This window comes from Athene noctua, chromosome 3 (genome assembly GCF_965140245.1).
Source record: "Athene noctua chromosome 3, bAthNoc1.hap1.1, whole genome shotgun sequence".
Taxonomy (NCBI): Eukaryota; Metazoa; Chordata; class Aves; order Strigiformes; family Strigidae; genus Athene; species Athene noctua.
Window position 1 is genome coordinate 86,983,871 of NC_134039.1, and position 18,322 is coordinate 87,002,192.

The window sequence follows — 18,322 nt, forward strand, 5'->3', positions numbered from 1 at the left end:
GAGTCCTCCGAGGATGGAGGCTCCACAACCCCTCAGCGATGTGTCCGTCGATGTTTTTCACTCTGGTGGAAAAGTGTTTTCCTGCACCCAGCCCGGCTCACTCTTGTTTCAGCTGATGCCGCAGCAAAGAGCTTGGCTCTGTTTTCTCAACCGCCTTGTAGGGACGGGAGGGCCCCTGTTAGGTTCCTCGTGCCCATCTCCCTCAGCATCCCACCGTGGGACACTCCATCCCTCTTGGCGGGGACTTGCTCCGGGTCTCTTCGGTGGCAGGGGTCCAAAATCTGGCTCCAGCCATCACCAAGCCCCCACACTGGCTGCACGTGGCCTCAAGTCCACAAACGGTTGGACAAAGCTTCAAAGCCACGGGTCTACAACCCCGGCCGAGGCTCCTCGGGCTCGGCAGCTCCTGCCCACTGCTCACGGGTGGCGACGGGTCAGCCAGGTCCCCGAGCCAGCCGCGCGCCCTCCCCGTCAGCGGGGTTTTCCCAGGGGTGGTTTTATCCCTTTCAGAAGGGTCAGTTTGAGAAGCAGGTGCCACCAAACAGGGCCATGAGCGGAGGGGATGGGCTGCCCCGCACCCCAAAACGCCTACACTTAACCCAAAACTAAACCCACCTTCACCGTCCCGCCCCGGCCAACAGCCCTGCGGCCTTTGAGTCTGAATTAATATTTTACTGGCTGCATCAGGTGTGTGTGCTCTGAGGTGGAGCTGACAGAGCAGTGGGTAACTCCCCAGCTGCTGGGGGCAGCACAGGACACAGCGATAAACCTGTTTTTAGACTCAGTATTGACTGCAACAGCAGCAGGGATTGCTGATCTCTGATTAATCTCTGTGTGCACACCCCGAGCTGTGTGTGCTTAATCCCCAAGAAATTAGCAGGTGGAACAAGAGGAGGGAGGCAGGTTCTTGAGGGATGGGGATAGGCTGTGCTGGGGGAGAGCAGGCATCCTCCCACCACCATCCTCCCTCTAACTGTGCCCACTGGGCACAGCTGGGAGGGAAAAAAAGGGCAGGATAAATATGTTAGACCAGGAGACCCCCACCTCCCACCAGTGGCTGATGACTTGGCAGCGTCTTGAGGCTCGTTAAAGGAAATTAAATTTATCAGTCTCACAGCCTAGGTTATGCTGCTTAACATCAGGCCTTCCACGGCAGCATGTTCTGCCTCCAGAAGCTCTGGCAGAGCCCCACGTTGGCAAAAGCAGCAACACGGAGCTGTTACAAAAAAAATAAAAAAAAAAAAAAAGAAATTCTTGCCTGGACAGAAATTCCTCCCTTCCTCTAGACAGCCAACGGGCACTACCAGAGCGTAAGGTGGGCTCCTCCTCGTCCCTGTTCCTACTGTGGTTTGTTGAGACAGACCACAACCGTGTGTCTTAAAATAATCTGTGGGGTCAACCACGCACACCGAGAGGCAGCAAACAAGGCGAGTGTTAAAAGTTTTTTATGTGCAGACACGTATCGCTGTAGGAGGAAAGCACAGAGGGGTTTTATTCAGCCGGGTGCCGTATCGTTACAGCCGTCCAAGCACGCCAAGGGAAGAGGATTTATGGGGTTGCAGCTCCAGCTGATTCCCACCCCAGCTCTTAGTACGAATTGTCTCGCACGTGCTCCATGATTGTTTTCAGACCCAGCCAGGTCTCCTCGGCAGTTGGGATAATTTGGCTGGCTGGCAGGAGGAAACCGTAGCGACCCGTGTCTCGCAGCTCGAAGGCGAAAGAGTATTTGATGCCGTAATCGTAGCTCCAGTCAATGCTGCCTCCACTGGCTTGGTCTGCAAGAGAAGAGCCGAAGAGCCAGGGGGGTGAACGGAGGCTTGATTTGGGTCCTGCTGCCTTACTTTTTATAGCCACGAGGGACAAGTATTAGGTTTTTATGTGAACGCTCAGCTCTGATGTTTGTTTGGTGGTGTCACTGCTGCCAAGAGGGACAGCCCCTGGCAGGGGGACAGGGACTGTTCACAGAATCCCAGAATCATCTGGGTTGGAAAAGCCCTTGAACATCCTCCAGTCCACGGATGGGGACTCCCCCCTGCCCTGGGCAGCCCATTCCAAGGCCCAACAGCCCCTTCTGCACAGAAATCCTTCCTCAGAGCCAGCCTGACCCTGCCCTGGGCAGCTTGAGGCCATTCCCTCGGGGCCTGGCGCTGGGGCCTTGGCTCCAGAGACTCATCCCCCCTCTCTGCCCCCTCCTGGCAGGGAGTTGCAGAGGGCCAGGAGGTCTCCCCTCAGCCTCCTCTTCTCCAGACTGAACCCCCCCAGTTCCCCCAGCCGCTCCCCAGCAGACCTGTGCTCCAGACCCTGCCCCAGCTCCGTTGCCCTTCTCTGGCCACGCTCGAGTCATTCAATGGCCTTTTTGGAGTTGGCCTGGGCCAGCCCATAAAAGCTCAGACTAGCAAAACACTCACAGATAGTGGTGCAGATGCTCCCCACTGTAAAGGTGGTGCCGTACAGGGAGCGGATGGAACTGGCAGCAGCTCTTCCCAAGGCATCCTGGAGAGGAGAAGATGAAGGACAAGTCAGGAAGTAGCCACACTTAATGAGGCTAAATGTTCAGATTGCGCCAGATTGAGCCATACTCAGGGATATCTCCAGAGTCTTTCACAAAATCTCCAATCTTTCACCCACCCAATAAGTGAGTGTCAGATCAATCCATTTCTTAATCACTAATACTATTGACAGCACTCAGTCTCCACAGTATTTTAGGGAAGTGACATTGTGAGTGAATTCACAGAATCTCAGAACCATCTGGGTTGGAAAAGCCCTTGCAGCTCCTCCAGCCCCACCATGACCCTCCCCCTGAGCGTTCCCAACTCCCCCAGATCCCTCAGCGCTGGCTCAGCCCGACTCTTCAACCCCTCCAGGGATCCCGGGGACTCCCCCCTGCCCTGGGCAGCCCATTCCAAGGCCCAACAGCCCCTTCTGCACAGAAATCCTTCCTCAGAGCCAGCCTGACCCTGCCCTGGGCAGCTTGAGGCCATTCCCTCGGGGCCTGGCGCTGGCTCCTTGGCTCCAGAGACTCATCCCAGCGGGTTCTATATCTGATCACCCAGTGGTTTATCTCACCCACTGTCTCATCAAGAGAAAGTTCAAGAGATACCAGAAAATCCCAAGGAAATGGGAGATCTCCCAATAGTCAGCGATCAGCTTTGTGCTCAATTCAATGATGTAACGGGTGGTTGTGGAGAAAACAGAGCCAGACTCTTCTTGGAGCAGGGCAAAAGGACGAGTGGCACCAAACAAATTGCCACACAGGGGAAAATTGTGGTTAGATATTGGGGAAAAAGAAAATCCCCATGATAGTTGGGAAGTTTTGGGGTGGGCTTGAAGCAGCTGTGGGATTTGTCTTTAGAAATAGCAAACCAAATCAAAACAATTAGTAAAGCTCATCTGAGCAAAGCCCTAAACAACCTAATCCAGCTTTAAATTCAGCTCTGACTCCACAGCCTGCCTGCTTTCGGCAGCAGTTAGACTAGAGACCTCCAGAGGTCTGTGACATTTGAATTACCATCGTGAGATCCTTATCACCTCAAAGATGTTGTCACAGCTGTGATGCAAAGGAAAGGAAAATATGGATAAGCAAAGAGGGCTGAGAAGGGGTGGGGACAGCACGTGGTCGCATATGACTGAGGTTTCTCTTTTAACAGCGTGGCATCGCACCGGGATTTTCTTCACTCTCGTGGGTGGTTAGTTATGGACGGCAGAGTTTAGCCTCTTGTTTTTTATCCTGATATCTCACTGTAATCCTTTAGTATAAAAAGCCAGCTGGACAGAGCAGAGGAAGCTAAAGCCAAGGCAGCCTGTCTCACCAGCTCGGCGTGGTCTGCAGGTTCAGTGCACTTATAGCCATAGGGGTACATCAGAAGCTGAGAGTAGCTGTGGAGCGTGAGGAACGCCCGGATGTTCCCATGGTTCTTAATAAAGTTGACAACGGATCTAACTTCCACCTCTGAGTTGGCACTGGGCCCACGGTAAGAGTCAGAACAGGGATTATTACTGGCTCCAGGACCTGTTGGTGCAAAGAGGGAACAAAGGCAAACCTGTAAGAACTGGCGTTCACGAAAGGTCAGAGCAGACCAACACAAAGCCAGGCTTTCCTAAGAACAGGTCTTCAGCCAAAGGCAAGGCCTGAAATGCTGATAAATGCTCAAAGAGCAGCAACGGAGCATGAATACTCAGGGAAAGAACTTCTACACATTACTGCCTTCATCTTGTGCTCACTGGCAATTAATCCATACAAAATTATCTTGACAAAAGACAGACACCATCCTATTTGACCATTTTCTTTCTGACTCCCTTATATTAAGGCAGCTGCTGGTCCTGTGTAACAGGATCCAATCAGGTGAAAGGGCACCTTCTTCTTAGCGACAGCCAGAATCCAGAAACTTTCTTCCTACCTCCAAAACCTGCATCCCAGTTCCTGTTTGGATCGACTCCAATACACACGCTGCCTTGATTCTTGGAGCGGGTCTTCCGCCACATGCGATTCTACAACAAACAGACACAATGGCTTTGAGAAGGAGCAAATCTGGGTCCTTGCATTAAAACTGCTCCCCAGAAATAGTTGCCGTTCACCAGGAAGCAATCCTAGGGGCAAGCCTGAGGTTATTTCTGATGGTCTGTCTGCCAAGATGGGCCAATGGACAGAAATCAAAGGGCTGGTGAATTTACAGGGGGTTAAGATGGGTTGGACAATTAGTATCTTTGGCTGCCCAAATTAGTATTTTTTGTAACTCCTTCATACAGCATTAAGAAATGGACTTTGAGAGCCTACATCCCTGGCATTTATTGTTCACTTGGAAGAGCACGACAGCTTTCTAAACCAGTTTAGACACAGAGCATGCCTACTCACTGTGGTGTGAGTGAATACGTATCCATCAGGGTTTGTGACTGTCAGCAGAAAAATGTCCATTTTGTTCAGCAGAGAGGTGATGGATGGATCCTTCCCGTAGTCAGAGGCAATCTAAGCAGAGACACACTCTGATTATCAGCAGATTTCTTTCCTGCATGCTTACGCTCTAACAACCAGGTACAGAGGCAAGTCTGGCTTTTGGGGCAGGAAAACAAGAAGCATCAATTATCTGCTGGCCATAACTGTTCCTCGTTAGACTTCAAGCTTGGAGAGAGCAATGAATCTGTTTTATTATTTTATTCTGAAGACAGGAAGTCAATGGGAGAGGACAACAAAATTTTCTCCCGCGTGTCCCAGAGAACGGGCAAAGGTCGGCACTAAGATTGAGATGAATTAGCCAGGTTGGGAACATAAACTGTGCTGCACTTCTTGTGGCCTCATCATTTTCAGCAGAATGTAAATGCTCATTTATACAGAGCTGGAAGTTTGGGCACTTTTGTGGAAGGTAAGCAACCACAAGGGTTTGTCTGTGTTGGCAGACCAAAGCAGCAAACTAATCTCAAAGTCCTGAGTTATTCGTATAACTATCAGCCCTGCAGTCCTCAATAATTTCACCTGGACTAGTACATTCTGTCTACCTAAGCTTCTCCCAGCTGCTCTAACAACACACAGCAATTTTCAATTCTTTGTCCTGGCAACTGCCATATTCTCTCTGGAGCTGGCTGTGTTTTAAGAGGGGTGAAGGAGAGTTAGCAGAGCTGGTTAAACGCATACAGGTGTGATATACTTTTAAATTGTCAGAGGCATTGCTAAGATTAAAAAAAAAGAAAATGAATCACTGCTGAAGCGACCTTTCTAGCTATCCATATCGCACTCGCTTGGGTGACCCACTCTCGGGAATGGATGCCGGCATCTATCCAGATTGCGGGACGGTTGCTTCCTCCAGTGCTGAACTGCCAAAGAAAACAGAAAGTTTTAAAACTCCCACTTATGCCTTTTAGTCAAGAACATCCTGTATAGAGTGGGATGCTTTGGACCGAATTGTGCTGTATCTGTAATGCACATGTATATTAGCACATGTCTGCATACAGGCAGGCACAGGTTCTGTGATCTATGCTGTACCTTGAGCACATACAGAGGCCGTTTTTCATAGGATTGCCCGATCTGGAGCTTACTGACAATGTCGCTGTACTCAGACACAAGATGATCCAGCTCTGCGTAAATCTGAAAAGAAAAGTCATGGTACCATTTACATGTATGTATCGTACCACCCAGAACAACTGTAGGACCTGATGAAAACTACTTTTCTCTCCTTTTGCCTTCATTAGTGTGATCCCTTCAAAGCCCCATCCCACCTTACGTCGGTGTAGTCAGTGCTGTGCCTAATGTCACAAAGAAAAGGAAGCACTGCTGTATCATCAAGATCTACTTATTTCAGGAATAAGTTCAAAACCCTCTTTAAGAACTTCTGGTAATAAAAATACCTTACCCTCTGCTCTGCTTGATAGCTACCGGTTTCCTGTATTTCCCTATTTCAAGATTCATTTATTTCTCGATCTCTTTTGAGGGTTTTAGGAAGGGTTTTAGCAGAACTCTGCAGAAGAGTTTATAAAAACATATTGACCAACCCTTGCCTGTTCCAACACCGTCAGGGAGAGCGCTGGTTCGTTATACTGACCACACAACTAATACATTTAAAAACAAAATCATGGCCAAAAGAAGCTGGAAATACATTTTAGATCCTAATATAGGATGTTTAATTGAAGACAGCATGAAAAAAGGGCAGCAAAAAGAATCCTCGTCCCCCAGAGCTGAGGTACTCACAGAATCTAGAGAGTGGTAAGTTCCATAGTTGAAGCTGTTGCTGCTGCGATCCCTCTGTTGATTGTAGGCCATATCTTCCTTTTCTTTATCAAGAACAACCTAAAAGAAGCCATTCAAATGTTGAGAAAAGCCTCCTTAATTTGCAAACTGCTGACCAGATGTTTATCTTCAATAACAAAATGGTGGTGGTGCTGCATACTGGCTCCAGCCCCAAACTTCCCACAGCCCTGAAGCAAACTGATGCTTCTGCCGAATGTATCTGTAGCAAAGTGGGCAAGAATACCAGAGTTTAAACGGTCAGCACTGGGTTTTAAACACTTCTTAAGATGAACAAGAATAGCGTTGGAAAGCTTTGAGGGGGAAATAAAAAAAGCAGCGTTTCTGCTGACTTAATGCTAATTTAGATGCTATTACTGTTCAGGAAGAAATGCTGCATTAGTGCCCTAAGTGGGTGTCTTTTCTCTCACACGGTGTTGTACAGTTCTCTCAGATTATGATCCTGAACTACTCTTCACAGTTTACTGAATTATGAGTAGCATTAGCACTGTGATTCCCAAACGTTTGGGGCCAAAAGACCACACAAAGTTCCTCCTCAAAGGGCTTATTAGAAGAGCCCCGTGGAGCAGATGAGTTTACTGATGTCACTATTCACCATGGTTTCAGAGAGCATCTGCAGATCTCCACAGCTTCCCAGTGCAGCTGTGATCCACAGATCATCTCTGAGAAATTAATCCACAGACTACAAAAGTAAGGGCAGGACCTCATGGACAGCAGAGTGTAGAAGAGTCCGTGTTAATGAAAGAGGCCAGACTGTGAATCAGGATTTGTCTCCAAAGAATATAAAAGCTAAATACGTGCCAATGGCATTGCCTACCTGCAGGTCTTCGATCAGGATGGAGTACTCAATGCCATGGGACTCCAGGAAGGCTTTGACTTCCTGGAGGCTGTTAGCGGGGATTCGCACATCCACGGGGAGCATAGGGGTGGAGGGATTTATCCAGAAATCAAGCTGAAAAAGAGAAAGGAAAATGGATTTGGTTTAGGGAAAGCGTTCTGCAAACAGCTCTTCTAAAGCTTTAGAAATGCTGATTTCCCCCAAATGGAATGACTCCTGCAGCGTTGCACCCCACCATGCGTACAGCACGCTCCATTCTTTAGCGTGGCCTCACCACTACCTTGTACCAGTTAACATGACAAACCCACAAAAAAAAAAAAAAAGTCTGCAGGAGGCTAAAGTCAGCATTTCCACCAACTTCAGAACTTCAGTCATACAAGCAAGAGGAAATTTTAGTCTTCTGTAATGATTATTTTACTGTTGTCCCTTTTACCAGAAATAGTTTCAAGAAAAGCTTTGTATTACAGTATTAGATAATATGAAAGCTGTTGGGTTTATTTCTCCTTTTATTTCTCCTTTGGTAGGGCTTTTCTAAATTTTCATTTGTATACTATTCAAATCAATACTTTTAAAGAAAGCAGTAATAAAAATTCTTACCAATGACAATAAGAACAATAATAACATAGAATTTTATAGTGTCTTTTGCTGTTTCAATACAGTGTAGACTAATAAATTCCTCCCACAACGCTGGGAGACAAGAACAAAAACATTAGCATCCCCGCTTTAAAGACAAGCCTTTTCATACTAAGATTAAGAGCAGATCAGTTCAAATGTGATTGTAAACCCAATAGGAAAAATATTTTTAAGTTAATTGCAGGCACTCCTGAATACCAGGGTGCTACTAGAACTGGCAGATCAAACTCCAAGTATTGACACAGCAAATTTATTTATGGCAGCTGCCACAAAATGGTACGAACCTGTCAAATGTGATGCAAAGTCCTACCGTGAAAAGCCCCACCCCAGTCTGAAACGTTAAAAAAAAAAGATCTCTGTGGTAATAACATACCTCGAGGTGTTCAAGTGATTCCAAAAGCTGTAACTCCTTAACTTCCTCCTCATTTCTTGTCTTGATTCGGAGAACCTGGTGCCTGCAATAAATCAGAAACAGTCTCAGAAAGGGCTCTGGTTGAACAAGCTCGTTATTGAGATGATGAACGTGGTGGGTAGTTACTTGGATGTTACCATATGGGCTTCTTCAATGCAGCTGACTTCGTGTCACCCAAGAGTTCAACCAACCACCTGCAGGGCCGGCCTGCTCTATGTGCACTAGGTTAGTAACTAGTTAAATGGCAACTTTTAAGATTTCATCATAACCAAGACATCAAGTGGATGAGTTTTTAATTGCTTACAAGGATCAGTCTTGAATCAACGAGTTATTTTTTGTCAACAGCTTACAGAAAGAAATATTCTGGTTGAGTTTGCAAATGCTGTATAGTAGGGAGCACTGTACAACAAAGAAAATCCACTCTTAAATACGGATTAACTTCACCTTTCTTCGGTTTAATCAAAGACTGTTGACAAACTTCCCTGTGTTGTCAGAAGGTGATAGCATCAGAGGGTGGCTTGCACCATTCCAGGTGCAATGAATCACCGTCTGGAAGTACCTCACTCTGCTGGTTACAGAGATAACCTCGGCGATTAACTCAGACCGTGCGTTGTACAACGTACAGTGCTCACAACGTACAGTCTCTACGTGGTTTATAGATCACTAAAAACATATATCCCCTTCATATACACGATGTTCCAGGCTGCTTGGTGAAACAGGTACAAGCAAACAGTACCACGAGGACAGGCTGATCTAACTGCAGCCTACAACTGCTTGAAGGGGAGTTACAAAAAAAAAGGACAATCTCTTCTCTACAGGGGTAGATGATAACAAGGGGAAACAGCTCCATGCCCTGTGCTGAGCAGGAGGGTGGATGAAAACTTCTGGAGGTCTCTTCCACCTAATGCTTTCATGAAATGACAAAAGGGTCGACAAACTGTAAGTGTATGCAACAGTTGGGGGACAGAAGATCCTATCCTGGAGAACCAAGGGGGATTCTGGAGAAAACCTGGGAGCCACAAGGAATAATCAGTCGGAAGTACAGCCTGGGATCAATGCTGTCGGCACAAGCATGGATGTGCTCCTTAGCTGTATAGCCTGGCTTATGCAAGTGAGCCGAGCTTAACGCTGCATTTACAACCGACATTTGGTGGTTAAAGCATTTGGTGTGTTTGTTTTCATTCTCTTCCTTCGGCATCTGCCTTTGGCCACTGTTGGAGCCAGAGCAAAAGTCCACAGAGTCCCATATTCTGATGTGGCCCAGCTGCTCTGCTGGCACCCACTGCAAACAGTGCTGAAAAATGGAGACAACTCAGAGCAAATCGACATGAATAACTGCAGAACTGGAAAACACATCTTAAGGCAGGGTAAACAAGGGACTTAGTGTATGAGCTCAGTTATGTGTGTGTTTATTTACTAGCGTGGCCTCGGCTGCTGAGCAGAGACAGTCATTAATACCAGGTTCTTGAGTCAGGCCAGCTGAGGTATAAGACTCTTGTTGAACCAAGTTAAATCAACACTGAAGGCACTTTACCATATTAATAACTTATTACTGGATTCTCCACCACCATAAACTTTATTTCTGAACTGGATTCTTCTGTAAAGAGGAGATGAGGCTCATTAACCACAGCTACTGGACACTACTGACTAATGAATTCACAATAATCCAGTCTACATTATGCCAGAGCCCAGATTAAATGAAAATAACTTCTCCTGGCTTTACAAATCCTAGGGTTTTAGAATATTATGTGTATTATTTCTTAATCCTAATCCTTACACCTTCAGATGTATTTAGAAAGGCTGTGAAGAGAATTAATCATCTAAAGAGAAATAAGAATCTTCAAAACCAAAGGGAAGCTAGTGGCCTTTCTGATCCAAGGCCAGGTTCTGGTCTGTAGGCTCTTCTTTGTGCCAGACCAGGTCTGTCTATCTGAACACTCGAGATTTGCAGCAAGGTTCAGCTCTGGATCAAGGCTTGAGAATGCTCCCTAGGTACAGCCAAAGCCAAGACAAAGCTTTGGTGAACATGAATTTAGGGACGCAAGTCCACAGCAAGACCCTTCTCCTTAGAAAACCCAAATGAAAGTAGAGAAGGGTTCCCTCTCTAGCAATGACAAGTGGTGTCCTCAGGGGTTGGGACCAGTTGAACATCTTTGCTGGGGACATGGACAGTGGGATCGAGGCACCCTCAGCGAGTTCCCCGATGGCCCCGAGCTGTGTGCTGTGGTGACACGCTGAGGGAAGGATCCATCCAGAGGGACCTGGACAGGCTGGAGAGGGGGGACGGGCAAACTCCGTACAGTTCAACAAGGGCAAGGTCCTGCCCATGGGTCGGGGCAATCCCCAGCACAAACCCAGGCTGGGCGAGGAGGGGCTGGAGAGCAGCCCCCAGGAGAACAACTAGGGGGGGTTGGGGGGTGGAAAACTGAACATGAGCCAGCAATGTGTGCTGGCAGCCCAGAAAGGCCCCGTGTGCTGGGCTGCACCCAGAGCAGGGTGGGCACAGGGCCAGGGGGGGATTCTCCCCCTCTGCTCCGCTCTGGGAGACCCCCCTGCAGGGCTGGGTCCAGCTCTGGGGCACCAACAGCAGAAGGACACGGACCTGCTCCAGCGGGGCCAGAGGAGGCCACAGAGATGCTGGGGGGGCTGGAGCCCCCCTGTGAGGACAGGCTGGGAGAGTTGGGGGGTTCAGCTGGAGGAGAGAAGGCTCCGGGGAGACCTTAGGGCGGCCCCCCAGGGCTGAAAGGGGCTGCAGGAAAGGGGGGGGGACTCGTCATCAGGGGGAGGGACAGGACGAGGGGGAACGGGGTTAAACGGACAGAGGGGAGATTTAGATGGGATCTGAGGCAGAAATTGTTCCCTGTGAGGGGGGTGAGGCCCTGGCACAGGCTGCCCAGAGAAGCTGTGGCTGCCCCCTCCCTGGAAGGGTTCAAGGCCAGGCTGGACGGGGCTTTGGGCAACCTGGGCTGGTGGAAGGTGGCCCTGCCCGGGGCAGGGGGTGAGACAAGATGGGCTTTAAGGTCCCTTCCAACCCAAACCATTCTGAGATTCTATGATTCCTTCAAATACTGGAGTACCAAAGCAACAAGACAAAGTCAGCCATAAAAAGCAAAGAATGTGCCCCAAGCAGATTTTGTAAAGTTAAGATCATGAAAAATAACAACTGGATAATAGAGCCTTAAATGAAAGGTCTTCCACAAAAGCATAACTCACCCAACAAAAGTTTCCAGGCACAAGGAAACCCCGAAGAGGGCACTGAAGATCAAAATCAGCTTCATGTTTGATGTGAAGTTCAACTCAGCCTAGCAAAGGTGAATTTATACAGGACTTATTAAGAAACCCTTTCGAAGATAAAACACATCTGTATTTCATGTGACTAAATTCTCACATTTATCAGATCTTTCAAGGCAATCAACAGATAGGAGGCCAATTTCACCTCCAAAAAAATATTTTCCACTGACACACTGGAACCTGTAAGGGAGGAGTTGTTCCCAAAGCTTCGCCCTCAGAGCTCCTCAGTATCCTTTTACACATTTTTTTTTAGATAAACAGGGACAAACTGAACATCATCCCAGCTCTTACTGGGCGTGAGGAGCTCTACCCGTAGACTCTTGGACATTGGTTTTCCTCTGATAGATTTCTATTAGCACACTCCTTGTTACAAAGAGGCAGCCAGCAGAAATGCCTCACTCCAGCAAAAATACTCAACGTGAGTGATTGTTTTGAATGATGAATTCTGGGTCCTGCCTGCTATGCAACAAATTGTCTCTGATAGACTGGGCCAAGGCCATGCTATAGATTCACTCTTATATGCAAGTTACACAGTTCTAGATATAAGCCAGAGAGTTTAAATATATTTATTGAAATTATTAGCACTTTGCTAATCTTCAGCTGGGATGGCTCCAGACAGATCCAGCCAGCTGGTGTTTCGAGTAAATTAAGACGGCAGTAAGATTCACATGAAAGGAAGTTGTGGAGTAAGAGCAGAAAAAAGCCTTGGATGAACGAGGGTTTAGAGGAGCTCAACTCTGCAGCTAGAGCCTTCTACGTGGACAGGCTTGCTAGACATCCTCTTCTAACGAAATACCCTTCTCAGGAAGAGGGGACACAGGTTTGAGGAAGTGCTGGAACAGCCAGGTCCCCTCAGCTTTACAGCACCCACAGGGCTCTTCCCTGATCCAGTAGCTCTCTTGTGCTGGGCTCAGTCTACGTCTCTCTTCACAGGGAAGAGCCTCCATCTTGTTCACCTTCCACGCCCAGATATTTGAGTTGTCGTTATCGATGCTGAAGGATTAATGGCGATGGGCAGTCTCCTGCCTGAGCTTTGGGAACCATCTCTCTTGCCTTTGGTCATGGGAACACCCGGCTGAGGTTGTCCCAGAATGACAGGTAGAGCCAGAGGGCTGTTGGACAAGACTTTTTGTTCATCCCATTAAAAACGTTACTGAGGAAGAGCCAGGTGCTGACTGTGCCGTAATACCTGCAGAAGGGATTCCTGAGAACTACCGCGGGACAGAAGGGAGATGGTTCAGCCGCTCTGTAATCAGCCTCAGGAGAGGAAGGAAGTCTCTGACAATCCCCAGAGGAAGCTTTTGATAAAACCTCACCTGTGCCAAATCTCCCTTAATCTCCACTCCCACCCTACTCCTCCACAGCCAGGGCAGGGGCTTCTTGTCATGTGCTCACAGCAGACTCCAAGCAAGTCTTTTGTAAGGCCAGACCTCATATTTTTGGGAACAAAAAGAGCTTCAGGCAGGGATTCTGCCTCTTTTGATACATAGAAATTAGTCATCCTGCAACTGTTGTATCTTGGGGGCACGCTGGAGAACGTAAGCTCTGCAGGTAGGTATGTTCCTGCGAGTTGCCAGGTCTTTGAGGTTTAACCCAACCCAGTCCTTGAGAAACAAGACCTCCACTCCCCTCGGTGTAAATCAGATTATCACAAGTTTATCCTAAGAGACAGGAACCATCATGAGAATTTCCTGCTTCTAGCACTACAGTGATTTTGGTGGAAGTCCAATCCCACCTGTAGTTTATGGCCTTCAACATTTCATAAAGAACCAGCAGACTGTCCACACCGCCTCCTGCAGATTCACTCTTTGAAAACAGGAAGGAGGGACTTAATTTGAGGCAAAATTATAGCTTGCTTCATTACTCATGTCACATCCCGCATGGATTTAAAGGCTGCCAAGAGATCCCGCCAAACATGATGTCAGGGTCTAAAGGGCTCCAAGTGCCCTGACCAGCCTCATCTGGGGCCTCCACCCACTGTGTTTAAGGAACTGCATTTAAACCCAAACTTTTGTACCTACTAATCCCCACTGAAACGGCTACGGAATCCTCGAGCACTGTGACCTCCCGCTATAGCCATAAGGCCCTGCAGAGTTTGGAGATCAGCCTTGAACCACAGAGGAAGCGCTATGGGAGAAGTCCTGCCCTATGGGAGAAGCCTCTGCGGTGCTCAGATCCCAAAACACCCGAGCAAATTGGGGAGCAGCAAGAGCAGGGGTGCACCGCCACAGCAAGCCAGAAACCAAAGGTGACAGCAAGGCAGGCGAGGGTAGAGAGCTCACCACAGCAGCACGGACCCAAACAAGAGGAGCAGAGCAGGTCTGGTGGCACCGACCAGGAAAAACCACAATCCAGATCCTCAGGGAAACGCTGTCACACAGCAGGTCTGTGGCCAGGATGTTAAGAGCTACAAGCCCAAGTCCACCGGGCACCCGCGGCAGCTCAAACAAGGACCAAACCAAACGGCCTCAGCTTAAATGCAGCTCCCACGCCAAGGGGCGGAGGGTGTGTGGGTGGGGGCCCCACACCAGCCCTGTCAGGGCAATTAGCAGTCGCAGGGCCCTGGCACACTAACGTGGGCAGGGTGGGACATACCCTCTGCAGAGTCTTAAGAGGATGTGGGATCGTGCAGTGAATCACAAACACCCTAGTGACATGTTAAGAACCAAAATTTATTGCTTAAAATCGATGTACTGATATACGGTTTGACAGAGGGCCAGAATGGATATGACAGCCCCCCCCAACTAGAAAAGCCTCAAAAGTCATCAAATTTAGGTGGAGTCACTCCTTTTCTGTAAAGTCTGGACCTGCTGTTGTTGCCTCTGCCAAAAAAAAGGTTCTTGCAACGAAGATACAGCATAGTAATCTTTCCTGTCAGAGTCAGGAAAGAGGCAGCCTCTGTCCTTGCCATACCCACAGAGCACGCCTGAGCCCGAGCCCACTGTCCCCCTCACCTCCCATCCTCTCAAAATAAATGTTCAGCAATTCAGTAGGAAAGGGAAAGAGAGGGGAGATGACCTGTGCTGGACTGAGCTTTCCTTGTGCTCCTGCTGTCCCGCCTGCCCCCTCTGCTCTCTCCACATCCATTCTGCATCACCTCCTGCTCTCGCACAGGGTCTCAAGCATTTTCTTTAATGTTTTTTTAAACCCTACGCTTAAGAAAACTCATATTTACCTTTAGAATTGCTCTTCCTTTCATGAGAACATAACCTTTTATCCTGGACTTTCTGGAGGATTTGTTTCAGGGAAATGACACTGTACACATGATGTTACTTAGAGCAATATATAAATATTAATTCCTTATATAATGATAATTCTCACTCCATGCGTGAGCTTGTGAGAGAAGCTCCGGGACTGACTGTTTCTCACACAGCTACAGCACAAGGAGCAGTGCCAGCCCCTGCCCCAGGAAAACACAGCCAGGAAGGGATCCCTCACGCCTTCACCGTGTCTACCGAGACTCTCAACAACTCCGTATTCCTCAGAAATCCCATACGTGTTTCACTTTTGGGTGAAAAATGTTTCTTTTCTCATCTTCTCGAGCTAGACCTGTAACACTGACATGGCAAAGGGCTCTGTTGGCAACTCATCTCCTGAATGATCGAAGTTAATTGGCTATAACACAATTAATTTTGGATTACTGGTGAGAGAACTATTATTTCTGTAAGTAATGGATTATTTCCACGTTCCTAATCCGCAAGGCACTTTGGGAATGCCCTGAATAAAGAATGAGTAGGGATTTCAGAATGTGGCTCACCATTTGTAGGCGTGACTGACATCGTTTTAGGAGCAGAACCCTCATTTTGACCTCTCTGGAAAATCTGCAGCTGTATGCCTGTGTAGTAACGCTGACTGCAGTGGAGCTACTTACTTCCAACTCAAATATCCTTAAATTAGGAAATCAAGACCTTCGACTTTTCAGGGTTGTCTCTGTTCACGTGTTGGAGTCACACAGCAGCTTATAACACACCACATACTCCACCGGATCATGTTGCTGCTTTGTGTTTTAGGACAGAAAGCACATGGATGAGTTGTAGTTGGTAATAACAAGAAGGGGATGGGAAGGGTACGGGGAGAGATACAGTCAGTTACCCATTAGAGATTAAAGACTGGTTCTAACAGTGACATCATCCCATGAGATAGTTATAAATAATAACAACTTCCAAGGCTGTGAAAGACTTTCAGGCAGGAAAGTTTCGTAGAAGGCCCACAAAAACCTTCTGCTAAGGGCCAGCAGGTGTCAGCAGAAAACACAGAATTAAAAAACCGTCTTTCTCCAGCACAGCGGACAAGACAGATAATCAAAACGCCACTGCAGGAGCAGAGCAGGATCTTCCCTCTGATCCCCCCAAAGCCTTCCTCATCCTCATCATCTTCTTTCTCATTTGGTTTTTGACTCGTGCCAGGGAGCAAGATGTGATTCTGCCAGTAATCCCACCAACGTGAGGAAAAAGGGTCTCCCAGTCTCCCACGGAGCCTCGGCGCTGGACGGGGGACACTGGGCTGTCCCCTCTCCAAGGGGCAAGTGTTTCCGTGTTTAGAGCAGCCCCTCAGCAACACGTTGTCCAGCCAACCACCTCAGGAAGTCCTGATGTGTCGGCAAGCAGGAGGGCATCACAAAGCAGCCTCTTTTCTGCCCCTTAAGTCCTCCAGCTGCAATCCGGGGAAGGCTGGAGTGCCCTCCAGTCCTGTGGTCCGTAGCATTTGGGAGTCGTTGCATGGGATTCACCTCCTCCCACTCAAGCCGTGTCAAGGCTGGGAATTGCACCAAAACAAGACTCTTCTTCTCCTGTAACTGATTAAGAGCGATTCACCCCATCTTCAAATAGCTGCTTGAGACAAAAAGCCTACTTTGAACTTCTAAACGGTCCTTCAATATTGTCTCCATTTTGTGCTTTTTCTTGCTTTCATCCTCTTGCTTAGGAAATGAGTCAGTCAAGAGACTTTCAAACCAACCGAAATCACCCATTGGCGTGGATCTACTGAACCAACTTTCACCCTGCTTAGTCTCCTCCCTTTCTCCAACTCTATTTTTGTTACTGTATGATTCCTATAACCAGGTTTCCATAAAGAAATAACACATTCCCCAAGCCTTCACGGTGAGGCAACTTGGAAGTTACTGTATTTAACCAAACTGGAAGCAGAGTGGGAAAAATTAAAAAATAGGTTGGATATCCCAGATAATTAGACTACCCCAGATAATTTTTCTTTTGCAAAGCTGTTGCCCTTGTCTTGTATGGCTGCTGATGTTGCAGCCATCTCAGCTCAATATGCCTCACCAGGCCAGGTCCAGCTCCCCTCGCTTTGCTGCCTCCCAGTTCTTCCCATCAGCTGTCATACCCTGCTCTTTGCGCCCCAAAAGGACGTATGACATGAAAATGTCACCAAGACAAGTCAGTATGTCACCACACTGACAACACCACATGATTTACCATTCGGTTGTCTAAGTCAAGCAGGTCACCAGAAGCCGCCCTGTCCAATGGGAGCATCTTTACCTCGGGTAATACTTTCTGGATACACTGATTTAGCACGCAATTCACACAGCCCTCTTCATCTACAGCATTTCAGAACAGAAATGGGAAGTTACACCTGTACAGCGTGCAGAGACTCAAAATCTCCATAAAGTTTTAACTGTTGACCTTGGCAACGTGTGGTCTGACATACACTACTATGTGTAGTCTATTTAATGTCATGGTCTAAGCCCAGCTGGTAACTGAGCACCACAGCCACTCGCTCACTCCCTGCAAGCTGGATGCAGGAGAGAACAGGGAGGGTAAAAATGAGAAAACTTGCGGATTGAGATAAAGACAGTTTGATAGGTAAAGCAAAAGCCACATGCACAAGCGAAGCAAAACAAAGAATTCATCCTCCACTTCCCATGGGCAGGCAGGCACTCGGCCATCTCCAGGACATCAGGGTTCCATCAGGCAAAACAGCAGCTTGGGAAGACAGGTGCTGTAAGAGAAGCCAGCGACAGAGAAGACCACCCTGGCTGAACAGGGAGCTTTGGCTGCAACTCAGGGAGAAATGGAGAGTTTACAGCCTTTGGAGGAAGGGGCTAGCCACTCACAGTGATTACAAAGAGGCTGTGAGGCTGTGCAGGGTGGAATTCAGGAGGGCTAAAGCCCAGCTGGCAAATAATCTGGCTTCAGAATCAAGGACAACAAGAAATATTTGTATAAATATGTCAGTAGCAAAAGAAAGACCAGAGAGTTTCCATCCCCTGCTAGATGCAGGAGGAAACACGGTAACAAGTGATGGGGAGAAGGCTGAGGGGCTTAATGCCTTCTTTGCCTCAGTCTTTAATAACGAGACCAGTTGTGCTGAGGGAATCCAGCCTCTGCAGCCAGAAAACCTCACCCCAAAAAGGCCATTGAATGACTCGAGCGTGGCCAGAGAAGGGCAACGGAGCTGG

General features: G+C 48.0%; 1 protein-coding gene across 1 annotated transcript; it reads right to left on the bottom strand.

Moving 5' to 3' along the window:
* Positions 1-1,587: 1,587 nt before the first annotated feature.
* Positions 1,588-16,247, bottom strand: LOC141958753 (carboxypeptidase A2-like). The gene is made up of 13 exons (XM_074901640.1): positions 16,162-16,247; positions 15,083-15,134; positions 11,830-11,918; positions 8,578-8,659; positions 7,551-7,685; positions 6,677-6,775; positions 5,975-6,076; positions 5,704-5,805; positions 4,853-4,963; positions 4,398-4,488; positions 3,810-4,009; positions 2,409-2,493; positions 1,588-1,775 (listed from the first exon to the last, which is right to left on the bottom strand). Exons 2-13 carry the CDS (start codon positions 15,104-15,106, stop codon positions 1,588-1,590), a joined length of 1,308 nt encoding a protein of 435 aa, XP_074757741.1. The 5' UTR covers positions 15,107-15,134; positions 16,162-16,247.
* Between the last annotated feature and the right edge of the window lie 2,075 nt (positions 16,248-18,322).